The sequence below is a fragment of the Hyperolius riggenbachi genome, chromosome 12, assembly GCF_040937935.1.
Source record: "Hyperolius riggenbachi isolate aHypRig1 chromosome 12, aHypRig1.pri, whole genome shotgun sequence".
NCBI classification, from domain to species: domain Eukaryota; kingdom Metazoa; phylum Chordata; class Amphibia; order Anura; family Hyperoliidae; genus Hyperolius; species Hyperolius riggenbachi.
The window spans coordinates 172402745-172429994 of record NC_090657.1 but is presented as its reverse complement, the minus strand read 5'-3'; the positions used below and the strand labels follow the sequence as shown (position 1 = coordinate 172429994).

At 44.7% G+C, this 27250-nt stretch overlaps 1 protein-coding gene across 10 annotated transcripts in view; it reads left to right on the top strand.

Moving 5' to 3' along the window:
* LOC137541584 (sterile alpha motif domain-containing protein 10-like) overlaps positions 1 to 27250 on the top strand; it is a 597983-nt gene that overhangs the window by 213337 nt on the left and 357396 nt on the right. For all 10 annotated transcript variants that reach the window (XM_068262964.1, XM_068262963.1, XM_068262959.1 and 7 more), the window contains one exon: positions 2549 to 2730. In XM_068262964.1, coding sequence (XP_068119065.1) covers positions 2549 to 2730 — 182 coding nt within the window. The remainder of the gene's footprint in view (positions 1 to 2548; positions 2731 to 27250) is intronic.

Here is a 27250-nt window from a genome sequence, read left to right as displayed (position 1 = left end):
TCCGGTCCGGCTCCGGTCCGGACGAAACGGACACATGTGAACCCTGGCATAGACTTACATTGCTATGCCGTGCGTCCGTTTCGTCCGGCCAGCATGCGGTGCGGCTCCGGCACGGCTATTCCGGATAGCCACCGCTAATGTGAACCGGGCCTAAGGACAAGCGGTTCTGGAACTGGTCATTATTTCATAACTGTTGATCTTCTTGTAGAGCCCTTACTTGGGGTTCACGTACATGGCTGCCAATGAACGCAGCGCAAATGCAATACAGTCGCAACCAGGGCTGTGCAGTCGGTACAAAAATCATCCGACTCCTCAGTTTATGAAACCACCGACTCTGACTCCAGGTACCCAAAATGGCCTTGACTCCAACTCCTTAGTATAATACTTACCAGGGCTGTGGATTTCGTACAAAAATCATCCGACTCAGACTCCTCAGTTTATGAAACCTCTGACTCCAGGTACCCAGAATTGTTCCGACTCCTCGACTCCGACTCCACAGCCCTGGTCGCAACGCAAACACAGTATGGTCGCACAACCGCTGAGGAGTGGAGGGCACATTGTACATTAGGGAGGAAATGTTGGGCCAATGAGGTGTCACAAGGCTGATTCCAGATCAATTTCAGCATCGCTAGATCTATGGCTACCTTAACTCAATAGTCGGCTGAAATGGTCGTTATCGTCCGTTTCGACCGACAATTATCTCATGTGTGTATGTAACTTTTGCCTGTAAGGCTAAGTACACACTACAATTCCTGTCGCCTGGCAGAGATCAGGAATTGATCCTTTATACAAATGCGTCTGCAGTCTGGCGACCCTGCTGTTACTATAAAGGGAGGTGGACAGACAACAAGCACGCATGACATGGCAGCTTCCTGTGGGTGGCTGGAGTGTTGAGAACAATGTGATTGGGTGTTGCTAAGGATCCTCTACAAGCTCTAGTTACAGACGCAATTATCGCCTGAGACGGTCTTCATCAGCCAAGTATCATCTACTGTGTATACGTGGCTTAAAGGAGAACTGTAGTGAGAGGTATATGGAGGCTGCCATATTTATTTCCTTTTAAAGAGAACCCGAGGTGTGTTTTTAAAGAATGTTATCTGCATTCAGAGGCTGGATCTGCCTATACAGCCCAGCCTCTGTTGCTATCCCAAACCCCACTAAGGTCCCCCTGCACTCTGCAATCCCTCATAAATCACAGCCATGCTGTGAGGCTGTGTTTACATCTGTAGTGTCAGTCTCAGCTGCTCCCCCGCCTCCTGCATAGCTCCGGTCCCTGCCCCTGTCCCTTCACTCCAATCAGCAGGGAGGGAAGGGATGCAGGCGGGGACTGGAGTTCTGCAGGAGGCGGGGAGAGCAGCAGACTGACACTATAGAGATAAACACAGCCAGCTCTGACAAGCTGTTTGTCAGCAGCGTGGCTGTGATTTATGAGGGATTGCAGAGTGCAGGGGGACCTTAGGGGGGTTTGGGATAGCAACAGAGGCTGGGCTGTATAGGCAGATCCAGCCTCTGTATGCAGATAATATTCTTCAAACCCACCTCGGGTTCTCTTTAAGCAATACCAGTTGCCTGGCTATTCAGCTAATCCTCTGCCTCTAATACTTTCAGCCATAGGCCCTGAACAAGCATGCAGCAGATCAGGTGTTTCTGACAAATTTAGACAGATATGACAAGATTAGCTGCATGCTTGTTTCTGGTGTGATTCAGACACTTCTTTAGGCAAATAGACCATCAGGGCTGCCAGGCAACTGGTATTGCTTAAAAGGAAATAAATATGGCAGCCTCCATATCCCTCTCACTACAGTTCTCCTTTAAGGAGGAACTGTAGTGAAAACAACGTAATTAATAAAATTTCCTTTTTTTTTCCATTGTTCATTTATAAATTAGCTTGTCAGTTTTTGCTCATTGTAAAATCTTACCTCTCTCCAATTTACATTCTGAAATTTATCACTGGTGGCGACATTTATCAAGTGATTTCTGCGGAATGTTTTTGTTTTTTACTTAGAGTTCTGAAGCAAGTACAAAATATCACTGGGACGGCGGGGCTACATACCAATATACAGCCTTAAATATAATAGATATAAGACATGTTTCTGATGCTGAAACCAGGAAATTACCATAAAAGTGGGTATCCTGAATAATTCACTGCATTCTACTATGTCACTATAGGGCCAACAACTGAAGTGAGAAGAATATGGAGGCTGCCATATTTATTTCCTTCTAAACAATACCAGTTGCCTGGCAGTCCTGCTGATCTATTTGACTGCAGAAGTGAAAATTAGCATGCAGCTAAGCTTGTCAGATCTGACAATAATGTCAGAAATACCTGATCTACTGCATGCCTATTCAGGGTCTATGGCTAAAAGCACTAGAGGCAGAGGATCAGCAGGACAGGCAGGCAACTGGTATTGCTTTAAAAGGGATTAAATATGGCAGCCTCTATATCCTTCTCGCTTCAGTTGTCCTTTAAGCCCCCCTGAAATACACAGCTCTGTATGAATAAGTTAAGTCAATCACTAACCGTCATTATTGAATTTTCTTCTGCCAGCTGCCGCCCACTTCCGGTTCTGCCGGAACCTCCTGGAGCACACGGTGTCTACTGAGAACCTCAACCACCGATTCCGGAGAGAGATCGGCAACAGCCTGACCTGGCACGACGGCCGGGGGAACAGGACTAGTGGGGGCCGGGCCATCAAACTTCTAAAACAGCCCGGGACAGACATATCACAGGTAACCCTATTCCACCTGAACAGCAGGAACTCAGTGCAGGTCGCTCTGTTGCTGGGGATGGCATTTTAGAACGGCATTGAAACAATCTGCACAAGCACCTTTGAACAAGCTGCACGATCAGCGAGTAAAAAGCTGATATTAGATTAAGTGTAATGTTAGCGCAGGGTTAGCTGTTTGCAGGGGAAAGGCTAGGGTGTTTTTTTTTGTGAAGACTGGGCTTCCACTGCCTCTAAAGCTATGTACATCAGTAGCACATGCAGCAGGGACAGCCATACTATCCCAGAGGAAAAATAACACATACAGTGGGATGCGAAACTTTGTACAACCTTGTTAATCATCATGATTTTCCTGTATAAATCATTGGTTGTTACGATTAAATATATCATATTGGAGACACACAGTGATATTTAAGAAGTGAAATGAAGTTTATTGGATTTACAGAAAGTGCGTAATAATTGTTCAAATAAAATTAGGTGCATAAATTTGGCATTTTATTGATTCCAAAAGAACTAATTATTGGAACTCAAATTGGCTTGGTAAGCTCAGTGGCCCCTGACCTACATACACAGGTAAATCCAATTATGAGAAAGAGTGTTCAAGGGGGTCAATTGTAAGTTTCCCTCTTTTTAATTTTCTATGAAGAGTAGCAACATGGGGGTCTCAAAACAACTCTCAAATGACCTGAAGACAAAGATTGTTTACCATCATGGTTTAGGGGAAAAGATACAAAAAGCTGTCTCAGAGATTTCAGCTGTCTGTTTCCACAGTTAGGAACATATTGAGGAAATGGAAGACCACAGGCTCAGTTCAAGTTAAGGCTCGAAGTGGCAGACCAAGATACATCTGGGATAAACAGAAGCAACGAATGGTGAGAACAGTCACAGTCAACCCACAGACCAGCACCAAAGACCTACATCATCATCTTGCTGCAGATGGAGTCACTGTGCATCCTCCAACCATTCAGTGCATTTTACACAAGGAGATGCTGTATGCGAGAATGATGCAGAGGAAGCCTTTTCTCCGCCCACAGCATAAAGAGCCGCTTGAGGTATGCTAAAGCACATTTGGACAAACCAGCTTCATTTAGAAATAAGGTGCTGTGGACTGATGAAACTAAAATTGAGTTATTTGGGCATAACAAGGGGCAATTTGCATGGAGGAAAAAAAACACAGCATTCCAAGAAATACACCTGCTACCTACAGTAAAATATGGTGGTGGTTCTATCATGCTGTGGGGCTATGTGGTTAGTGCAGGGACTGAGAATCTTGTCAAAGTTGAGGGACGCATTTCACTCAGTCAGCAGATTCTGGAGACCAATGTCCAGGAATCGGTGACAAAGCTGAAGCTGCGCCGGGGCTGGATCTTTCAACAAGACAACGACCCTAAACACTGCTCAAAATCCACTAAGGCATTCATGCAGAGGAACAAGTACAATGTTCTGGAATGGCTATCTCAGTCCCCAGACCTGAATATAATTGAAAGTCTTTGGTGTGCGTTAAAGAGAGCTGTCCATGCTCGGAAGCCATCAAACCTCAATGAACTAGAGATGTTTTGTAAAGAGGAATGGTCCAAAATACCAGAATCCAGACTCTCATTGGAACCTACAGGAAGCGTTTAGAAGCTTTAATTTCTGCAAAAGGAGGATTATGCACCTGCCTAATTTTGTTTAAACAATTATTGCACACTTTCTGTAAATCCAATAAACTTAATTTCACTTCTCAAATATCACTGTGTGTGTCTCCTACAGGATATATTTTGCTGACATTTTTTATTGTAACAACCAACTATTTCTACAGGAAAACCATGACAATTAACAGTTTCCCAAACTTTCGCATCCCACTGTATATAAGTAGATAAATACTTGTTCTAGTATGTATTGTACTATCAACATTTTGATTTCAGTGAATCTTATATAGTAAATAAAGAGAAAACTGTTTCCAGGCATTATCCATCTTTACTGCATCTGGCTGAAGCTAATCCTGATGATTATGTCTTCAGAGGAGCTCACAATCTAATCTCTACCAGTCAGTAACAGGACTATGTACTCTGTAAAGTGCTGCAGTTCAGGTGTGCCCTGGTCTCCTCTCTGAATCTCAGTATATATGGTCAGGTCCATAAAAATTGGGACATCAACACAATTCTAACATTTTTGGCTTTATACACAACCGCAATGGATTTGAAATGAAACCAACACATTGGCCTCAATTCACTAAGATTATCTCCTGTCTTTAATAACTCTTCTAGAGTTGTTACCATGGTGATAAGGCATGTAGTACTCAGGAAACATTTTACCTCAGGCAAACCTAAAGTTAACTATGGCCTCAATTCACTAAGATCATGCTGGAGATAATAAGGCAAGAGAGTTCCTTAAGTTACCTCCTCTGTAGTTAATTTACCTCCTCTGTAGTTAATTTACCTCCTCTGTAGTTATTTTCACATGCAGTTAATTAACAGCCTGTCTTTAACTCTGGAGTTATTTTAAGGATTGAAGAGTTAACTTAAAGACAGAAGAGTTAACTTTAGGTTTGCCTGAGGTAAAATGTTTCCTGAGTACTACATGCCTTATCACCATGGTAACAACTCTAGAAGAGTTATTAAAGACAGGAGATAATCTTAGTGAATTGAGGCCATTGTGCTTTAACTGCAGACTGTCAGCTTTAATTTGATGGTGTTTACATCCAGATCAGGTGACTGGTGTAGGAATTACAACAGTTTGCATATGTGCTTCCCTCTTATTAACCTCCTCGGCGTTCTATTGAGATCGCCAGGGAGGCTGCGGGAGGGTTTTTTTTTAATTAAAAAAAAACTATTTCATGCAGCCAACTGAAAGTTGGCTGCATGAAAGCCCACTAGAGGGCGCTCAGGAGGCGTTCTTCCGATCGCCTCCGGCGCCCAGAATAAACAAGGAAGGCCGCAATGAGCGGCCTTCCTTGTTTTGCTTAGATCGTCGCCATAGCGACGAGCGGAGTGACGTCATGGACGTCAGCCGACGTCCTGACGTCAGCCGCCTCCGATCCAGCCCTTAGCGCTGGCCGGAACTTTTTGTTCCGGCTGCGCAGGGCTAAGGCGGCTAGGGGGGCCCTCTTTCGCCGCTGCTCGCGGCGAATCGCCGCAGAGCGGCGGCGATCAGGCAGCACACGCGGCTGGCAAAGTGCCGGCTGCGTGTGCTGCACTTTATTTGACGAAAATCGGCCCAGCAGGGCCTGAGCGGCAGCCTCCGGCGGTGATGGACGAGCTGAGCTCGTCCATACCGCTCAGGAGGTTAAAGGACCAAAAGTAATGGGACAGAATAATAATCATAAATCAAACTTTCACTTTTGAATACTTGGTTGCGCGCTCTGTCGCGGGATGCTTCGAAAGTCTTTGGGAGCCCGAGTGCTCCGTAGTGCGCATGCAACCTATACACAGCCTCCCACTGCAGGCGATGTGAACAGGGGTGGCAGCGCTGGAACGCGGGGACCATGAGAGGAACGGGAAGGCTCTATAGGACCCAGAGCCTTCCTTCTCCTTAAATGAGTCATCAGGCAAAGAATAGGAAAGCCGATTTATTTACCTGGGGATTTCTCCAGCCCCTTGCAGCTGTCTGTTCCATGCTGACAGCTCCGTACACAGCCGCCGGCCTGGGGACTATGGTAGGGATTAGAGTGTGAGCTCCTCTGAGGACAGTCAGTGACATGACTATGTACTCTGTAATGTGCTGCAGAAGATGTCAGTGCTATATAAATATATAATGATAATATGGTAGGACAAAGACTATGACTATGGTAGGGGTTAGATTGTGAGCTCCTCTGAGGACAGTCAGTGATATGACTATGTACTCTGTATCATGCTGCAGCACATGTCAGTGCTATATAAATACATAATAATATAGTAGGACATTAGGCTAGGACTATGGTAGGATTAGACTGTGATCTCCTCTGAGGACAGTCGGTGACATGACTATGTACTCTGTAACATGGTGCAGAAGATGTCAGTGCTGTAAAAATACCTAATAATAATAATACGGCAGGACATTAGACTATGAGTATGGCAGGATTAGATTGTGAGCTCCTCTGAGGACAGTCAGTGACATGACTTTATGCTCTGTAATGTGCTGCAGGAGAGGTCAGTGCTATATAAATACATAATAATATGGTAGGACATTAGACTATGACTATGGTAGGGTTAGATTGTGAGCTCCTCTGAGGACAATCAGTGATATGACTATGTAATGTGGAAAGAAGAAGGCGGATTCCGGAACTCCAATGCAGAAGTAGTTTATTTAAGCACGGTACAAAACTTGCAACAGGTTACAAACATGCCTGTGTCGTGACATGACTATGTACTATGTAAAGTGCTGCAGAAGATGTCAGTGCTATATAAATACATAATAATAATAAATAATAATATGGTAGGGACATTATACTATGGCTGGTAGTGTTCGAGTGTGAACTCCGCTGAGGAGTACAGGGTCAATTTAAGATGCAACTAAATGACCTAAACTGATATTTAGAGAGTTTTTGTTTATCTTGACTACTGGTAGATGTCTTGTTTTAAAGTTGAGTCAAAGTCCTTTAAAGAGACTCCGTAACAAAAATTGCATCCTGTTTTTTATCATCCTACAAGTTCCAAAAGCTATTCTAATGTGTTCTGGCTTACTGCAGCACGTTCTACTATCACCATCTCTGTAATAAATCAACTTATCTCTCTCTTGTCAGACTTGTCAGCCTGTGTCTGGAAGGCTGCCAAGTTCTTCAGTGTTGTGGTTCTGTGATGCATCTCCCCCCTCCAGGCCCCTCTCTGCACACTGCCTGTGTATTATTTAGATTAGGGCAGCTTCTCTCTTATCTTTTACAAGCTGGATAAATCCTCCTCTGAGCTGGCTGGGCTTTCACATACTGAGGAATTACATACAGGCAGAGCTGTCTGCACTCTGCAGGAAGAAACAGCCTGACACTTCAGTGGAAGATAGCTGCAGGGGGAAAGAAACACACAAATGATCTCTTGAGATTCAAAAGGAAGGGTGTATACAGCCTGCTTGTGTACGGATGTATTTTCTATGTGTGGACATACTGTACATCAATCTACTTCCTGTTTTGGTGGCCATTTTGTTTGTTTATAAACAAACTTTTTAAAACTGTTTTTAACCACTTTTAATGCGGCGAGGAGCGGCAAAATTGTGACAGAGGGTAATAGGAGATGTCCCCTAACACACTGGTATGTTTACTTTTGTGCGATTTTAACAATACAGATTCTCTTTAAGCAGGCTGCTAGGTTGCCCTGGATGAGCCCTCTGCAGTCTCACAGCTTGGCAGTCTCCGTCTGGGCGCAGTGGAGGGATTTCACCATTAGGGGGCATGTAGGGCCCATCGTCAGGGAATTCATGTGTGACCGGAGTGGACGTGGAGATAATTGGGTATTCCAATCATGGCGGTGACGCTGCGCCGTGCGGCCCAAGACTTATAGCCAGGAGACGCGGTGCATGAAATGAGTTACAGGGGTGCAATGCGGCTCAGCGAGAGGTGCGGCAATTTATGGGGAGATTATGAAGGGCGAGAGCTTCCCGCGCACCGGGTTACGAAATCACTGTAACATTACCACGTACGGTGATTGAACAGAACACAGATTTTAAATGAACATCGATTAGACCATTATTTTTAAATTCATTATACAAAATCATTTTTTGTTACAAAACAAAACAACAAAAACAAATGTAAGTTTTGCAGAAGGAATGGAGAAGTTACCTGCAGCACCAGTTCTTAGATACCCCTCTCCTCTTCTCCCCCTAATTGACTGCACAAAGCAGGAGCTCTTGTCACTCACTTTCAATGCCTGCACTATTCCAGCGATCAGGAGCAAGATTGTCACTCCTTTTGGCCATTTTTTGATAGAAACACTGTGGAATAGCAGTGTGTTTATAGGCAAGCAACAAAGAAAGTAAACTGCAGTCATAGTTGATACTTAATTGTTGCAAGATGAACAACTGAAAGATCGAACATTTTTTTTATAAAAGAGGAATCTGACCTTCAACAACAACTGAAGTGAGAAAAATATGGAGGCTGTCATATTTATTTCCTGTTAAACAATACCAGTTACCTGGCAGCCCTGCTGGTCTATTTTGCTGCAGTAGTGTCTGAATCGCACCAGAAACAAACTTGCAGCTAATCTTGTCAGACCTGATCTGCTACATGCTTGTTCGGGGTCTATGGCTAAAAGTATTAGAGGTAGAGGATCAGCAGAGCTGCCAGGCAACTGGTATTGCTTAAAAGGAAATAAATATGGCAACTTCCATATACCTCTCACTTCAGTTGGCCTTTAAAGGGAACCCAAGGAGGCGCATGCGCTGCGCGCACTGGAGAAGATGCCTCCTGTATAAGCTCCGTGCCTGAGCGTCCGGAAAGGGCTTCTAACTGCAAACTGTGAGCTTAATTATCACCCCCACAAGCTTACCCTTCATGGGAGATGACCAGGAAGGGAAAGAAAGCAGCGAACCGCGCCTATTCCCCCTCAGCCATCCATTTCGGAGCTCCTCTCGGGGAATCGAGGCCGGCGCACAGGCAAAATAGCGCCAACTTCCTCCTCCAGCCAGGCCACACCCTGCAAATCCCCACAGCCACGAAGTTCTGATCAGAGCCCTGAAGCAGACCGCAGCTCCAACGAGGAACTCCTCCCTAGCATCAGTGGGATGCTCAAAGCAGAACTAGCAAACAGGGCTGTGCAGTCGGAGTCGAGGAGTTGGAGCAATTTTAGGAACTTTGAGTCGGTGGTTTCAGAAACTGAGAAGTCGAATCATTTTTGTACCGACTCCACAGCCCTGCTAGCGACAGCGGTGGCGGTCATTTCCACACAGATACAGGAGATCAGAGGTGGGGTCAATGCCCTTGAGCACAGGCTAATTTTGGTGAGCGCCCGGCTGTCATCGGCTCTCCTCCTCATCCTCCTCCTTTGCTGTGAGCAAAGTCGTACCAGCCCTTTACTCCCCCGCCGCGCCCCAACCGACTACTTTTTCTTGCCCCCGGCTGGACAAAAAGTTCTGGGGAGAACACAGCACATATATGTATATAGGGAAATAGCCTGGGGTGTGTTTGGGCTGCCACCTAGCACACCCTAATTCTTTCCCCTTTTTTGTATTAAATGTAGCTATTATACCTTCTACTCCTAATTAGATATTGATGTGAGCCTTAGCTGTTGTACACCTCTCTTGGCTTGTGTGCCTGGTGGCGGCTTGACCATGCTTCAGTACTTTTGTGTGATATTTATAATGCATCTGAATCATCAGCTAGGAGAAACGGGGATGTGGGGGTTATTTTTGCATTTTCCATACTATAAAACGTGTTAGCCCATAAGTGCTTTATTACCTGAGTTCTGAGGGAATGTGCGGGAAGATGGACCAGTAGTGTGAGATCAAGCGTAGAGAGCAGTTTCTGACCTCTGTCCATCTCCTCACGCCCCCTCTACAAGCTGTATATGTTTGCCAATTGAGTCTTACAAATTTCTATACACAACAATGCCCTAACCACTCAAAGCTCTCTTGCTGCCCACATAACCAGAGGTATGACCCGAGAGAGTTGGATTATTGCTATCGCCTCTCATCCTCAACTGCAACAGTTTGTTTTACCAACCTACCGAGTTATGGTTTCTGCTGTTTATTTTGTTTTTGGGATTATTATTTTCTCGTTCTTCAATGACATGGTTATGATGAGCAAATTTTTTCTTTTTATTCCGAATGGCATCTTCTAGCGATAAGGTTGTGGATAAAGTGCTGTGATATCCTGTCTCTTCAGAAAGAGATCAACTCTTTCACAAGGGAAGGCAATGTCTATGGGCAACTGACTTTACTCAGACCAAAGGAATCATGTATGATTTTCATTTCACTTCTCACATGTACACCACTTTGTATTGGTCTTTCACGTAGAATTTCTATAAAATTGATTGATGTTAGTGGCAGTAAGATGACAAAATGTGGAAAACTTCGCAAGCCACTGTATATCTCTCTCTCTCTCTCTCTCTCTCTCTCTTTCTCTCTCTCTCTCTCTCATATATATATATATATATATATATATATATATATATATATATATATATATATATATATATATATATATATATATATATATATATATATATATATATATATATAGACACACACACAAACTAATATGTGTGTGTGTATCTATTTATCTATCATGTTGCAGTATACGACAAGTTTTTATTACATAGTAAATTATCTGCACTCCGGTGTGGGATTCTCAGTTTCTCAGCATGTGACAGGCAGAGCTCCCTCCCCCCTCAGCCTCACAAACTGCATCACTGTCTGTGAGGAGTAAACAAAGCACACAGAGCCTGCAGGGTGCGTGCATAACTTGTATTCATTACAACAGAGGCAGCCCATTATTAGATATCATACAGAGACATTGCAACTAGAAAAGGCTGCAGTAATTCAGACCACATTAGAACAAGTATAGAAACTTATAGGATAGAAGAAATAAGGCTGAAAATGTTGTTGCAGAGTAGGCATCTTTACAATCCAAATCTTTCTTGCTCACTGAGATATTCCGCAACCCAGACTTTCCAGAAGGCCTCCATACCCCTAACTTCTCTTGGTGGTTCGGAAAAGAGCTTGTCACGTTCCAGCAATTCCCAAGACGTGGGATGATCCCCGCGTGGTATCAGTTTATGGAAGACACTCGCCCACGCTTTTCTGGTTCAGAGCTAGGCAAATTTACTACTTTCTCCTTCATTTGGCTAAACCGAACACAAGTATTTGCCCGACCCATTTTTAAAGTATCTGCAAGCATGACCCGATGCAAAAGGGGGTACTATCCCTTCCTTATGCTTTACTAAACAGCCCGCCCCCTTCTTTGTACATCCGTATCAGAAGGCCTGCATCCAGAACCACTGGTGTCTAGCAAGCCTATAGCTTAAAATTTTACACAGCCACATCAACCCCACATGCAGACAGCCTGTTGGTATGGCTCTGTAAAATTTTAAGCTTTAGGCTTGCTAGACACCAGCGGTTCTGGATGCTAGCCTGGCTTCAGGGGCATAAAGAGATAATTTGCATATTCAGTACCGGTGCATTGTGGGGAACCACAAATGTTTACTTTAAGCTGAATTACCACAAATTCCTTCTGTTTTAAGAAGGCAAACCATACTTAGCATTACTTTTTAGTAGGAGGGTTTTCAGTCTCTTTATGTCCCCTATACCTTCCTTCTAGTTAGGGTCACCCTGAGCTGCTAGAGTGCTAATGGATAAATCGGGTTACAGCAGCCACTGCCTTTTAACCTAAATTATTAAAAGGCACTGATTTCAGTCTAAACATAAGTATCCTCTGATTAATAGCTAAAGGTTTTTTTTTTTAGTTCCCTAGATTAGAAAAATGATGTTTTTTAAAGTGGACCTGAACTCTTGCACAGGTCAGAAGGAAAACAGAGAAATGCACCCTGTATATATTTAGAGAGTTTAGCCTGTCTAATTCCCCCTCATCTGTGTCTAATCCCAAATTGTAATTTTACCTCTCCCTGTGTCAGCCGACTGCCATAGCAGATAAGCTCATTTGAAAGCAAAGGATGTTAATGTCTGCTTCCATGAAAGCATGAAGTAGATACACTGCAGATTTATTGCAGGATTTGTATCAGCTGTAACAAGGAAATGTTTTTCTTTAAAGGACAACAGAGGTGACGTGACATAATGAGATGGACATGTGTATGTACAGTGCCTAGCACACAAATAACTAGGCTTTGTTCCCTTTGATCTTTCTCTGCCTGAAAGAGTTAAACATCACATATGCAAGTGACAATTTCTGTCCGGGTCGGGGTCAGACTATAGCTTAACCCATTAAGAGGCACTGATTTCAGTCTAAAGTTCTAAACATAAGTATCCTCAGATTTCTGGCTAAAGTGATTTTTTTTTAGTTCCCTAGATTAGAAAAGGAGGTTTCTTAATACCAGATTCCACAGGCATTTGCATAGATTCTTTTGTAATCAGATAGTCTAAACTATTTCATAATCTGAGACCTGAATGCCATATGAAAAATGCCCATAGCTTTACGGTCTTGCTAGTTCAGTCAAAGTGCACAGAGCCTTGTGGTTCATAAAGTGTTAAAGCGGACCTGAGCTCAGAACTTCCTCTGTGCGCTAAAAGATAAGCAGCAGCATAATGACCTTTAAATAAAAACATTTATCTGCTACAGTTGATACAAATCCTGCAATAAATCTGCAGTGTGTCTACGTCCTGCTTTCATGGAACATCACCTGGTTAACATCCTGTGTTTACAAATTAGCTGCTCTGCGGAGGCAGCCAGCTGACACAGCTGAGAGATCAAATTACACTTGTGATTAGTGGCAGATGAGGGGGAATTAGGCAGGCTAATTTCTCTAAACACGCACACAATGCATTTCTCTATGTTTTCCTTCTGTCCTGTGCAAGAGTTCAGGTGAACCTCGGGTCAAAAAGCGCATACTCGCCTAAGAAGCGGGAATCCTCTGGATCCTGTAGAGGTTTCCTGTGTCCTCCTTGCTGCTGCCACTCGCATCTTCTTAGTAAAGTATGTGTTCCTCGACGCAAGGATCACCACGTGTTCACTCGGGTGCTATGTACACACACTAGATTAAACTCGGCAGATAAAGACTGCTTTGTCTCAGAATCTAGCATGTGTTTTAATTTGGCTATTCTGTGATCAATGCGATTGGCTCACAGTGATCACCTGGTAAGGAGCCAACAAAACTGGCTCCTATAGGAGGAAGCCTGGCTGTCACGTGACAGTTGAGTTTACTTGCTCTAGGAACAGCGATCGGTTTGGGACCGTGGTAAGGCGCGGAATAGAATCTACGCTGCATCCCCTAACCCAGTGATCTGCAAACTTGGCTCTCCAGCTTTTAAGGAACTACAAGCACCACAATGCATTTGCCTTTATGAATCATGACTGTGGCTGTCAGACTCCAGCAATGCATTGTGGGACTTGTAGTTCCTTAACAGCTGGAGAGCCAAGTTTGCAGATCACTGCACTAAGATTTGACTTCATTAAAACTGGATGAGACTATCCCATTGTTTTGTCAATCGAGTTCAGGCGGGAACGAGCATTCGCTGCCATTTTTTTCTCACAAAAATCCGGCGGGACACGAAATAACGAAACGCCACACAACAAAAGTAAACAATGCACCAGTTGCTGGCAGGAACAATGAACTGGACCTTATGCTAGGTATATACAATGCAATTTTCTGGCAGATTTACCTGCCAGATCGATTATTTCCAACATGTCAGATTGGAATTTAGATTGATTTTTCGATTGTTTTTTCTGATCGTTATGCCAATTGATTTCCGTTCAACTCTACGGAAATCGATCGGAAAAACAATTGGAAAATCAAAAAATCTATCGAAACATGTTGGAAATAATCGATCTGGCAGGTAAATCTGCCAAAAAATTGTATGGTGTGTGTACCTAGCATTATGCCTGGTCCACACCATGCAATTTCTTACCAGATAGATGTTTCAATAGATAATTCCTGAGAGGTCCGATCTGCTTTTCGATTGTTTTTGAATAGAAGTGAACAGATAGAAAATCGATCAGAAAAATGATCGGAAATCAGATCAGACCTGTCGGAAATGATCCATTGGACCCATCTGATGGGAAATTGCATGGTGTGCACCAGGCATTAGTTTGGGCAGTTGTATCAGCAGATTTGACACAGGCCGCTTATCTGTAGTTTATGCACAGCAATGCTGCTTACTCTGTATTTTTGTCTGTTAAGTCAACACTCTGACCTTGATCTGTAAGCAATTCTTTTTAGCAGCGGTCGGAGTCCATAAAAGCTGGACTCTCCCTTTAAATGTACTTTTCCAGGCTGTTATCAGGAATAACAGATTGATTACTCAGCTGATGAGAGTCATTTATGACTTTATCCATGTGACAGCTGATAGTTTGCCGAGCACACACAGCGGGCCCCATTGACTGAGCCTCACAAAGATCAAGTGTGATCCTCAAAGCATAACTGAAGCCAAATCTAAATGGTCAAGGGGCTTCCTCAATCCTCCATCTTAAAGAGAATTTGTACGGAAGAAAAAAAACGCCCCTGGGGGTGCTCACCTCGGGAGGGGGGAGCCTCTGGATCCTATCGAGGCTTCCCTCGTCCTACAGTGGTCTTGCTGCAGCTCCAGGAACGGCGGCCATGTAAATATTTACTTTCCCGACTCCAGCGCAGTAGCGGCCCTTGGCTCAGAAATAGGCGGAAATAGCTGATCCCAGTCGGGTCCGCTGTACTGCGCAAGCACAAGTCTCCTGCGCAGTACAGGGGACACAACTGCGATCGGCTATTTCCGAGCGGAGATCCGCAACAGCGCCACCCGCTGGAGCCAGGGAAGGTAAATATGGCACCGCCTGACAAATTGTCGGCTGTGCATTCAGTGGGCTGCAGTGAGACCGCCATGGGACGGAGGACGGGGGAAGCCTCAATAGGATCCAGAGGCTTCTCCCTCCCGAGGTGAGTACCCCCCAGGACAATTTTTTTCTGTACAGTCTCTTTAAAGAGGAACTTTAGTGAAAACAACGTAATGAAGAAAATTGCTTATTGTTTACAATATTCATTATAGATGATTTAGTCAGCGTTTGTCCATTGTACAATCTCTCCTCTCCCTGATTTACATCCTGAAATGTATCACTGTTGGTGACATCTTTAGTTCTGCCAGGTGATCTGTACGGAATGCTTGTTACTGAAGGCTCAACAACTTGAAGAAGTTGGACAACTTTTGTCAAGTAAAAGATGTGCAAACAACAAGGCGTTATCACTGATAAGAGGTGACCAACGACTGATAAGACGCAGCTCAAGTCAATCCAACAGTATATTATATGGTATACTAGTTGACCTAAGCTCGTTTAAAAACGGGCTCTAGGTCTCTTCACGCCGCCACCGCCGTGTGTGCGTACATGCGTGCGTGCATCGCGCACAGACACACACACGTCCACCCGCTCGGCCAGCCCGCCCTGCAGCCCGGGACAGACGCAGGGACACTTGCATTTTATTGTATAGGATTATATTGGTATGGTATATTTTCACCTGAGCCTGACATGGGATCCAGCGACTGTCCTTTGCAGCACTTAATTCCAACCTGAAAATGTAATTATCTCCCCTTTTGTTCTGCAGCTGCCACTGAAAATATATATCATGAGCTCACTCGTTTTCTGTCCCCTCCTAAGGGAGTTTTATGGGAGGGTAAACCTATTGGTTGTCGGTGAGCACATGTGGAAGAAATGATGCAGGGGGGCGGGGGGGTGGAAGGAAGGAGGAAATGTAAAAAGCGGGAGAAGGTGATGAGGTCACAAACCTGATTAAAAATTGAGAAAAACAAGCGGAAAAATAAAGACCTAAAAATAGGCGGCTGGGTCAGTCTATGGGGGGAGGAGGGGAGGGGGGTGATAGGAGACTGGGAAGGGAGAAGGGACAGCTGAGTGGCTTAGGAGGTCACCAAGAGAAACGGCAAAGGCCGGCAGGGACACCCGTGTGATCAGCCTCTGATGGAAGCCGCCAGTCTCCATAGTGCTGTATAGACCTAGCCACTGAATAACTTTGCTTTCTAGAAGTCTGCAAAATGCCACTGGGTTACATGTCTCATTCCCCCTCAGCTTTGTCATAGTCCGTAAAGGGTGAATGGGGAACTCTGCAGTTTTCCTCTTTGATGCAGAAGTTCCAAAGATGATTCCTGCTAGGAGAATTTAGTTCCAAAAGGTATCGAGCATATGACACCACCCACTTCCTCCCTCTACTGCTAAGAGATGAGCCCTCCATTGCCAGCACTACAGCTCAGCAATGTCATCATCTTTCTTATTATCATCCTGTCCTGCCTGCAGTAAGAAACCATTTCTCACTTCTCTTTTATTTAACCCTTCTATAAAGACAACTGTATCATTTCAAATTTCAGTGGCAAAGGAGTCTAGGGTGCATGCACACGTCCACTTTTGATTGGCCAATTTTATCAATCAAAATTGAATGTGTGTACTAGGTTCAAAGTGGAGGATCCCATTGAATATGAAAAGTACCATGGATGGGTAATTAGTAGGGAGAAGAGGGGAGCAGAGGACACGAGCAGCAGCAGCAAACTCAGGAGGAGGTAATATAGCCCACCATGGGCTTCAATCATTTATTTTGGCGTTGGTTCAGGGGTACGTTAAGGTTAGTTACAAGAAGTCAAGGTAAGTGGCCCTGAACTCAGAACTTCCTCTCTGCTCTAAAAGATAAGCAACAGCATAATAACCTTTATAGAAAAACATTTCTTTATTGCAGCTGATACAAATCCTGCAATAAATCTGCAGTGAGTCTACTTCCTGCTTTCATGGAAGCAGACATAGGGCTTGATTCACAAAGCGGTGCTAACTGTTAGCACACCTGTGAAAACCCCCTTAGCACGTCTAAACCAGCTTTTCGCGCGTAAAACTTTACGCGTGCACTGCACAGAGCGCAGGGCGCTCCGCGCGAAGTCCCCATTAAAGAGAGTCTGAAGCGAGAATAAATCTCGCTTCAGACCTCATAGATAGCAGGGGCATGTATGCCCCTGCTAAACCGCCGCTATCGCGCCACTAAACGGGGGTCCCTTCACCCCCAAATCCCCCTCCGTGCAGCGCATCCCCTCTTCCGCATAGAGGCAGGGCTAACCGCCGCAGCCCTGCCCCACGCACGTCTGCCAGCGCGTATCTCCGCCTCTCCCCCGCCCCTCTGTCTTCCTTCATTGAGAGGGGCGGGGGAGAGGCGGCGATGCGCCGCTGATAGACGCGACTGGAGGCAGGGCTGCAGCCGTTAGCCCTGCCTCCAGGAAGAAATAAATCACGACCAAGTTTGCGACCAAGGTGTGCGGGGTTGGGTTTGGGGGTGAAGGGACCCCCGTTTAGCCGCGGGATAGCGGCGGTTTAGCAGGGGCACACATGCCCCTGCTAACTATGAGCTCTGAAGCGAGATTTATTCTCGCTTCAGAGTCTCTTTAAAGCCTATGGGACTTAGCGCGCGCATAGGACTTTGCGCGCGATCTGATTGAGAAATCTGGTGCTAACCTACTTAGCACCCTGGTTAGCACGCCTAAAGACTTTAGACGTGCTAAGTAGGTTAGCACTGCTTTCTGAATCAAGCCCATAGGGTTAAAAATAATGAGTTTATAAAGTAGCTCTCAGCAGAGAGATCGAATTACACTGGTGATTGGTCACAGATGAAGGGGAATTAGACAGGCTAACTCTCTAAATACATACAGGGTGCATTTCTCTGTGTTTTCCTTCTGTCCTGTGCAAGAGTTCAGGTCCACTTAACCTCCTTGCCGGTTATCCCGAGCTCAGCTCGGGGTAACCTGAGCAGGAGGATTTCTCAGGCCCCGCTGGGCCGATTTGCATAATTTTTTTCTGTTACAAGCAGCTAGCACTTTGCTAGCTGCTTGTAACACCCGATCGCCGCCGCTATCCGCAACGTCGCGCCGCCCTCCCCCCCCCCCCCCAGACCCCTTGCGCAGCCTGGCCAATCAGGGCCAGGCAGCGCTGAGGGGTGGTTTGGGATTCCCTGTGACGTCCCGACGTCCATGACGTCGGTGACGTCATCCCGCCCTGTCGCCATGGCAACCGGGGAAGCCCTGCAGGAAATCCCGTTCTCAACGGGATTTCCTGCATACTCTGATCGCTGAAGGCGATCGGAGTGGGTGGGGGGATGCTGCCGCTCAGCGGCTATCATGTAGCGAGCCCTGGGCTCGCTACATGATTTTTAAAAAAAAATATAAAAAAAAGTTCCATGCTGTCTCCTTGCCGGATTTTTTAGACCAGCAAGGAGGTTAATGTGCCAAAAAATGTGGATTCACACTTAGATGCGATGCTTTGAGTTGCATCACATTGCATTCCAGTGAAAAAAAGCATGCTGCAACGCAACTCATCTAATATGAGATAAGGGGGGGGGGGATTAGTCAGGCTAAACTCTCTAAATACATACAGGGTGCATTTCTCTGTAGTGTTGTCCCGAATGATTTGCACGCAAACTTATTCACACAAACAACGCGGGTTCGCGTTGAATCGCGAACTTTATGCGAGTTCGACCCGCCCCCTATACTACATCATTGGGCTAAACTTTGACCCTCTACATCACAGTCAGCAGACACATGGCAGCCAGTGAGGCTGCACTCCCTCCGGGAGCCCCCCCCCCCTTATACAAGGCAGCAGCGTCGGCCATGTTCTCACTCTGTCTGTGTGCTGCTGTATTAGTGAGAGAATGGAGAGACATTGGAGAGATAGGGGAAGCGATAGTTAGGAGGTCTGTTAGCTTGCTCCTTGCTGATATTTGTTGCTGAAAAGCACCCCAAAACAGCTCTTTTGAGAGCTAATGTTCTTGTGATGTGTTTTTTTGTGTGTGGCCCACTGACACTGCAAATACAGCCCTGTCTGTCACAGCTGGTTCTTGCTAATTGCTATACTGTGCCAGGCCCAGCACATTCAGCGCCTACTGTGACTGCTGCACATTGTATTATAATACCAGTCACTGCACCTGTGTGACCGCACGCCGTTTTATATACCAGCAGTCAGTGCGTCCATTTTCACTGCACCTGTGTGACTGCACATTGTTATACCAGCAGTCAGTGTATACCTTTCACTGCATCTGTGTGACTGCACATTGTATTAGTCAAGTCAGTGCATACCTTTCTCTTCATCCCCCCAATTTGGACAAAACAAAAGGTAGAGGCAGGCCACCCGAGTGTGGCCCTCGACCAAAGTACAGTGTTCAGAAGAAGGCACGTGCCATCAACCTCCAATATTGTCAAGACGTAGTTGACTATTTAACACAGAACACCTCATCTTCCTCAGCTTCTGCATGGAAGCGTGACATATCTTCCTCCTCCTGCCCTGATTCTGGCACCCTAGTTAACACTCCGTTGGCAGCCATCACCAAAGTGTTATCATCCCAGGACTCAGCGGTGTGGAAATTTTTGTGTGTGTCTGCTTCAGATGAGAACGATGCCATCTGTACTCTCTGCCACCGAAAATTGAGCCGTGGAAAGACCAAAACCCGCGTAGGGACAACTACCTTATGAAGGCACATGATGAAAAAACACAAACTGCAATGGGATAACCACCTGAGGAAAAGCAGCACACAAAAACAAAGCCACACACCGCAGTGGAAGATACCAAACCGCAATTATTTCTCAAAAAAGGCGATACCCAAACTGTACTGTGATGTTGAAAGGCACGTGGTGTCATCTCTGGCACACAGTTGGGTCAAGGGTCCATCTGACCACGGATGCCTGGTCTGCAAAGCACGGTCAGGCCTGCCCGAAGACTAAGTCAGTCCCCACACACAGCATATCTGCCTGCACGCCGCGTGACTGCCTGCCCCAAGACTAAGTCGGTCCCCACACCGTCTGCAGGCCACTTGACTGCCTTCTCCGACCACCACCAACAGGGTCCAGGACTCCAGGAGGATTCCTGAATTTTTAAGGCCGCTGCTAGCTGTGGCCGCTATAATGATTTTTCTGGTGCGTGTAGATGCCTGCCTAATTTTTCTAGCTGCACTGCGGCTGCAACGACAAAACAAAAGGCATGTACATGCGTCAATTCCCCTTCGTGATCGTTACCTTGCTGTGGTGAAGGGGCTTGCGTATCACAATGAAGCAATGACCAGCTTTATGAGTGTGTTGGGGGGCACACCTAACCCAAGAAGATAAGAAGGTTGTTGCTTCATTGTGGACAGACCAAATTCGATCAGCTGGACACTCAGTCACTGTTGTTCCGTCATTGAGCTACCTCAGCCCGACCATATGGGCTTGAAAACCGCCATCGTGCGCACCAGTCCAGCACGGCTGTCACTACACAAACAGCTGTGTGCAGTGCATTACACATTGAGTTTGGTGTGTCAGTGTGAAGCAGTACACTAATTACACTACCTGATTGATGTATACACATGCAAGATGTTTTAAAGCACTTTAGGCCTCCAATTTAGCAATGCAATGTGATTTCTGCCCTTAAAAACGCTGCTGTGCGTCACTCTCCCACTCCGCTATGCCCCCGTCAAGGTGTTAGACCCCTTGAAACATCTTTTCCATCACTTTTGTGGCCAGAATTAGTGTTTGTAGTTTTGAAAGTTCATCTGCCCATTGAAGTCTATTGCGGTTCGCGATGCTCGCCGGTTCGCAAACTTTCGCCAACTCTATTTTTCTGTGCTTTCCTTCTGTCCTGTGCAAGAGTTCAGGTCCACTTTAGGTGGAACTCTTTTACTGAACGAAGGATTGCTGGATGACTTGTGAAAATATAATATGGAGGTTCTGAGTGGGACTTAACATTGCTGGCACAGCTGGAGGAGGAGACGGCGCAAACCTAGAAAAACTTCAGGCAGTCTCATGTCACAACGCATAGCCAATACAGCAGCAGAACTGTACATCATCACATGGCCACAGATTGGCTTCTGGCAGCATGTGACCCTGGCAGAGTTGCAGCAGGCTTAAGCGCCAGTACAGTGCAGGTGGGCAGCACGGTGGCATAGTGGTCAGCAATCGACTTGCAGCGCTGGGTCCTCCGGTTCATATCCCAGCCAGCGGACTATCTGTACAGAGATTGTATGCTCTCCCCGTGTCTATGTGGGGTTCCTCTGGGCACTCCGGTTTCCTCCCACATCCCAAAACATGCAGATAAGTTAATTGGCTTCCCCCTAAACTGGCCCTAGACTACGATACATACACTACACAATACATATATAGACATGTGACTATGGTAGGGATTAGATTGTGAGGGACAGTTAGGGCTCGTTTCCACTGGTGCGGCGTGCGTCTTGTAGACGCACGCCGGCACTGAGCGGGTGGGCGGGATCGCAGGCGAATCGCATGAGCCGTGCCATGCACGGCTATGGTAATCGCAGCCTCCTCCGTGAATTCTGTAGGGGGTACCAGCCAAATCGCTACTGCAAGCGATTTGACCGGCGGCGCCGTTATCCCCTCTGGCAGAGTTTCCCCGCGCAATTTGCCTGCGGGGAAACTGTGGATTCGCGGCCGTTTCTAGGAGAGTGGAAACGGGCCCTTACTGACAAGACTATGTACTCTGTACAGCGCTGCAGAATATGTTGGCACTATATAAATACTAAATAATAATAATAATACTAATTGTATCAGCACTAAGGACAGTCAGTGAAATGCTAACGACTGAGTGGATGAAAATTGTATGCCTTTCAGTATTGACTGTAGTTTCTGTTATCACCTGACATGCTATTTGTTGCAACAACCCACAAGTGGGGTTCTTGTTTATTTTTTACATTTTGTAGGTCATGTGATTTTCTCAAACACCCTTCAAACGAAAATTGTATGCCGCTTTGAAATGGATCAATTTGATTGATCCAATGCCAACCAGGATACAATTAGAATAAAATCTGCTTTGATTGGCTAATATTAGCATTACACTGACCATCACTATTGAGTTATTCAGCTTAAATGGTTGCCACGGTGAGTTTTACGCTCAAATTGTACAGAAAATTGCACCGTACTTGTAGAAAATCCAAGAGAAACAATTCTTTGGTCAATTGGTATGAACAATTTAATTGATATCAAGTTTTGATTTTATGATTGTATATGAAGTGAAAAAGTATTCAAATTGAACTGTTTACAGCAGGGGTGTCAAACTCAAATACAAAATGGGCCAAAATTGAGCTCTGGGACCAAGTCGTGGGCCAATCTCAATGTCTAGTGGCTACCCCTCTCCCTCATACAGTTCCCTGGTGTCTAATAAACCCCCTCCCTCTCCTATACAGTTCCCAAATGGTCCTTCCTTCCCTACACAGTTTCCTGGTGTTTAGTGGTTCCCTCCTTCCCCTTTATAGTTCCCTGGAGTCTAGTGGCCCCCTACCCTACACAGTTCCCTGGTGTCTAATGGCCCCTTCCCTCTCCTATATAGTTCCATGGTATCTAGTGCTGTCCCCTTCCCCATATGGCTTCTCTGGTTATCTAGGGCTTACCTCCAATATAGCTTCCCTGGTGCTTTAGAATGGGCCAAACATAATGCAAAGTGGAGAAACCACCTGAGGGCCAAATCAGAGGGCTCTGAGGGCCAGATCTGGTGCACTGGCCGGAGTTTGACATGTATGGATTACAGGAACAATAGACAATTACGGTACCTTCAGGATTACTTACGGTCTGTAAAATCTGATCGAATTATATCTGCGGAAAATATTGTACTGTTAATGAGCACTTTTATACTAATTCACCAATTTCCCACGGTCGCAATTCTTGCTTACCGGCTATCCAAAAAGATAAATGGCGCTGAAACTTTGAGACATCTGAGAGGTTATCTGCATAACATTCACATCCAAAGGAAAATAAATTGTTTGAAGTGGCCACCATTCATTTTGTGTTCTACAATATATCTTTCGTCGCTCTTCTCTGATACCTTCGCCAGTTCTAATGAGGGAAATGAAACGACCAGGCTGTTACACGTACAGGTAGATCTCTTTCTTCAATTATCACTAACTGACACAGATTACACAGAGGTCAACTGCGTTACGATGCCCGCCTGTTAATACATCTGCATTTCAAGCCAGATGTCCATGCCAGTAAGCAACGAACGTTTTGGGGCCACGGCTGGTAACCCTTGTCAAGGCATTCAACAGAATAGTAACAACAAAATCATGTGCATGACAAGTATATAAATTGTGTAATCACAGTCAACATACCTCCAAAATGCCTCTATAAACAATTGATAACTATCATATGTAAACATACCCCCAAGAAGCAGTCCGATAAGTGATCAAAGCATATGACATTTCTAGGGACCCCTATTAGTGTCCCTGGATACCAAGCAAAGCATTTACTGACAGGAACGTATTTTATGGCTGTAATTACTTATCAGTGAGGGTTATGCTATCGTCTGACCCAGTCCGACTGGGACAGAAACTGTCACTTGCATACCTGAATTTTAACTCTTTCAGGCAGACAAAGAAAAAAAGAAACAGCCTAGGTATTTCTGTGCTAGGCACTGTATATACCCATGTCTATCTCATCATGTCACCTCGGGTAGCCTTAAAAAACCAGAGCAGTTTTCACCTATATCTTTATTACTACTTATCACAAATAAACAATCTATATCTTGTTTTTTTTCACCAAATGGTAAAAAAAAAATGTTATTTCTCACCTTTTTTTGCCATTATAGTTTTAAAATAATACATGCTACCGTAATTAAAACCCATGCATTTTATTTGCCAATTTATCCCCATTATTGCAATGTTTAAAATATTTCCCTAGTACAATGTATGCCAATATTTTATTTGGAAATAAAGGTGAATTTTTCAGTTTTGCATCCGTCACTATTTACAAGCCCATAGTTTCAGAATTAGCAGTAATTTATCATATATAATATGACATCCATATTAAAAAAGTTCAGTCCCTAAGGTAACCATTTATATAATTTTTTTTATTGTAATTTTTTTTAATATAAAAAAAAAAATTGGGTAATTATGGGATGGTGTGGGAGGTAATCTGTTAATTTAAAATTTGTGGGTCTTTTTTTTATTTTTTAAATTAAATGTGTGTAGGTGTAATTTTACTATTTGGCCACAAGATGTCCTCGCGCATTACTTCCTATTGCGTCTCTATAGTATGCTAAATAGGAAGTAATGAGTGCATAGATTCCATTGGAAGTAAACAAATGATCACTGCATCTCTTTGAAGTGGTTAAATAGGTTTACATATGCTAATTAGCAATTGTTTATGTCGGCATTTTTGAAAGTTTTGGAGGCATTAATTGTGGTTACGTTACGGGTTAACATTCTGTTGAATGCCTTGACAAAAGGGACCTGCTGTGGCCCCATAACGTTCGTTGGTTATTGGAATGGACATCTGACTTGAAATGTAAATAAAAATTCCTTTGCTTCTACTGAGGGTGTGGATAATACTTAGAATAATTTACTGGCCCAGCACCTCGCAATACTGCACGGTGTGTGACGCTTTGTATGTTCCTTGTTAATATATCTGAGTGGGGACGATAAAACTGTTGCGTTGATGATAAATGGTGTCAAATGCCCTCCCGTTACAGGATTGCTGCTCTGGTCTACACAGATGGCTTTTTTCACACCTTTTGCAAAACCTCTGCCCATCCAGAGTTCAGGGAGACGCAAATAACTCTGACTCACCTGCAAATTTAATGCAGATTTGGATTGGGCCAATCACAGCTGACAGGAAGTAGATTTTGATTGGTCCGATTCCAAGCTACATACAGTTTGCACTATTACCACTGCATTGATTATTTCAAGCTGGGAGATGTGTGTGACAGTTATGAAGAGGAGGGCTATAACAAGATGGAGTCAGGCATAGTTTTGCCCCATGTGACATACCCTAACGCAGCCAGCACAGCAGGGGTTACACTGGCTCCCTCCCCCCAAGCCCCACCACAGTGACAGCATTACACAAGTCTCATCATCCAACTTTCCTTATATAGTAGAGAGGTCTGACCAGGAATGAAAACAAAGGGGTGACAATGGAGACAGAATATAAATTTATAGACATTCCAGAAAGCCATGTCGTCCCCCCCTCCTCCGCTCAGCAACATACAGATGTCCCCAGGCACACAAATAAAGACACATTTATAGCACACGTTAATTCTTCCCCTTCATGCCTGACAAATAATTGGCAGTCCATCTCATGGTTAAAGTGAGGGGGGACACAGCACCACCTGCTGTCACATGTCTGGTATTACATGTTGAAGCTGAGTCTAAAGCTACCCATACACTACTCGACCATGACAGACAAATGTACAAACCCAGGGAGGATAGACTAGGTCAACAATGGCCTCAATTGTGGTAGGGTTTTCAAACAAATTACCTCATGCAGTAATGACACATAGGTAGTCAGATAGGTTTTAGTCATGTTTTACCTCATGCGGTATATTTTAGTCATGAATTACTGCATGCAGTAAATTATGTGATAATTTGTGGGGTAATTTGCATTCATTTTACCAAAAATCTCTATTCTCATGGAAATTAGGGGGCATGTTGGCACATCATTTACAAATCAGTTTAATGCTGGGCATATCGAGCCGCTGGCTCGATGCCGGCGCGACCCCGCTCGTCCGCGTGCATCGATTCCCGCTCGTCCCCACGGGCAGTTCCTTATTAGCCACTCGTTTCTTCCATTATCCGCCCGCAGGGATTGAGCGCAGAGTCGATCCGCCGCAGTGATCGGACAGGTTGAATATTATCAATCGAGCCATCAGCGGCTCGATTGATAACAATTGCGCCGTGTATGCCCAGCATAAGACCTGTTTGTACCTGGCAGTAATGTCAATTTGTATTAATTTTGCAGTTTTTACTGGAGTTCTTATTCAGGCTGTGTAATAGGAAAGAATAGTAGAAATAAAACCCCAAACATTTTCTGGATTTTATTTTTTTATAGGCGATGCCTATAAATATACTTTCTGCAGGTTGCTCCATAATCAAATACACCTTTCTCCCCCCCCCCCCCCCCCAAAAAAAAAAAATCTTTCAAAGACTAGCCTAACACATGCATAGCTCTCAAGTGTCCCTCTCTGGGAGCCCTGTCACTCTTTCCTCCTCATTTGTCCCCCTTTCAGGACTTTGACCCTCTTTCTAATATATATATATTTTAAAATGTCAATACGAAGGAAATGAGCCAGGATAGAAAGGACCAGTGTGGGTTGAATTATAAAACCACATGAAATATTTATGGTATGCGTGACTAGGGGTGTGACGGGGGCGTGACTTACGTGTCCCTCTTACTTATCTCAAAAAGTTGGGCAGGTAAGCATATGGAAGACAATTAAAGTCTACTATAATTTATTGACCGCATGCTTACCACTGAAATACCGCACGTTTTACCAAACTTTATGCATTTTTCCCGTATGTTTTACCACATGTTCGGAAATGCATACACAGCTTTCAGAATTGCTAAAACAAAAAAAAGAAAGAAGAGGAAAATAAATGAGGTATTTTACCAACAAAAAAATATTTACCTCACATAGCTACCAGAAATGAGGCCAATGTGAGCAGAAGACTCTCCAGGATGAGAATCACTTCCTACTGCAATGCCCTAAATATACTGCAACCTGGGAAACCTTCTTAAGAAACTAATAGAACTTTTTCCAGACCTGCACACACTAGAGCAGCGGTGGGCAAACTATGGCCCGCAGGCTGTTGTACTGTTTATCTGGGACCGCATATAAAATAGCATGCAGGAGATAAGGCATTTGTGACATCAGACATCTGTCAGATCTGACAAGATTATGCATGAGTTTTCCTGGTGCGATTCAGACACTACTGCAGCCAAATAGATCAGCCGGGCTGCCAGGCAACTGGTATAGTTTAACAGGAAATAAATATGGCAGCCTCCATTTATTTCTCGCTTCAGGTTCCCTTTAAGGCAAGTTGGAAAGAGGAGCAAATTGAGATGGATGAGGAGGACTGGGAGGATGCTTTTGAAGCGGTCAAAAAAGGTTTCACCTTGTGTGAAAGACAGGCTTACGCAAACATATATAGTACATCACACAAATCTCACACCGGCGAGAATGAGGACGTTATGAAGAGACTATCCTGCAGGTTGCC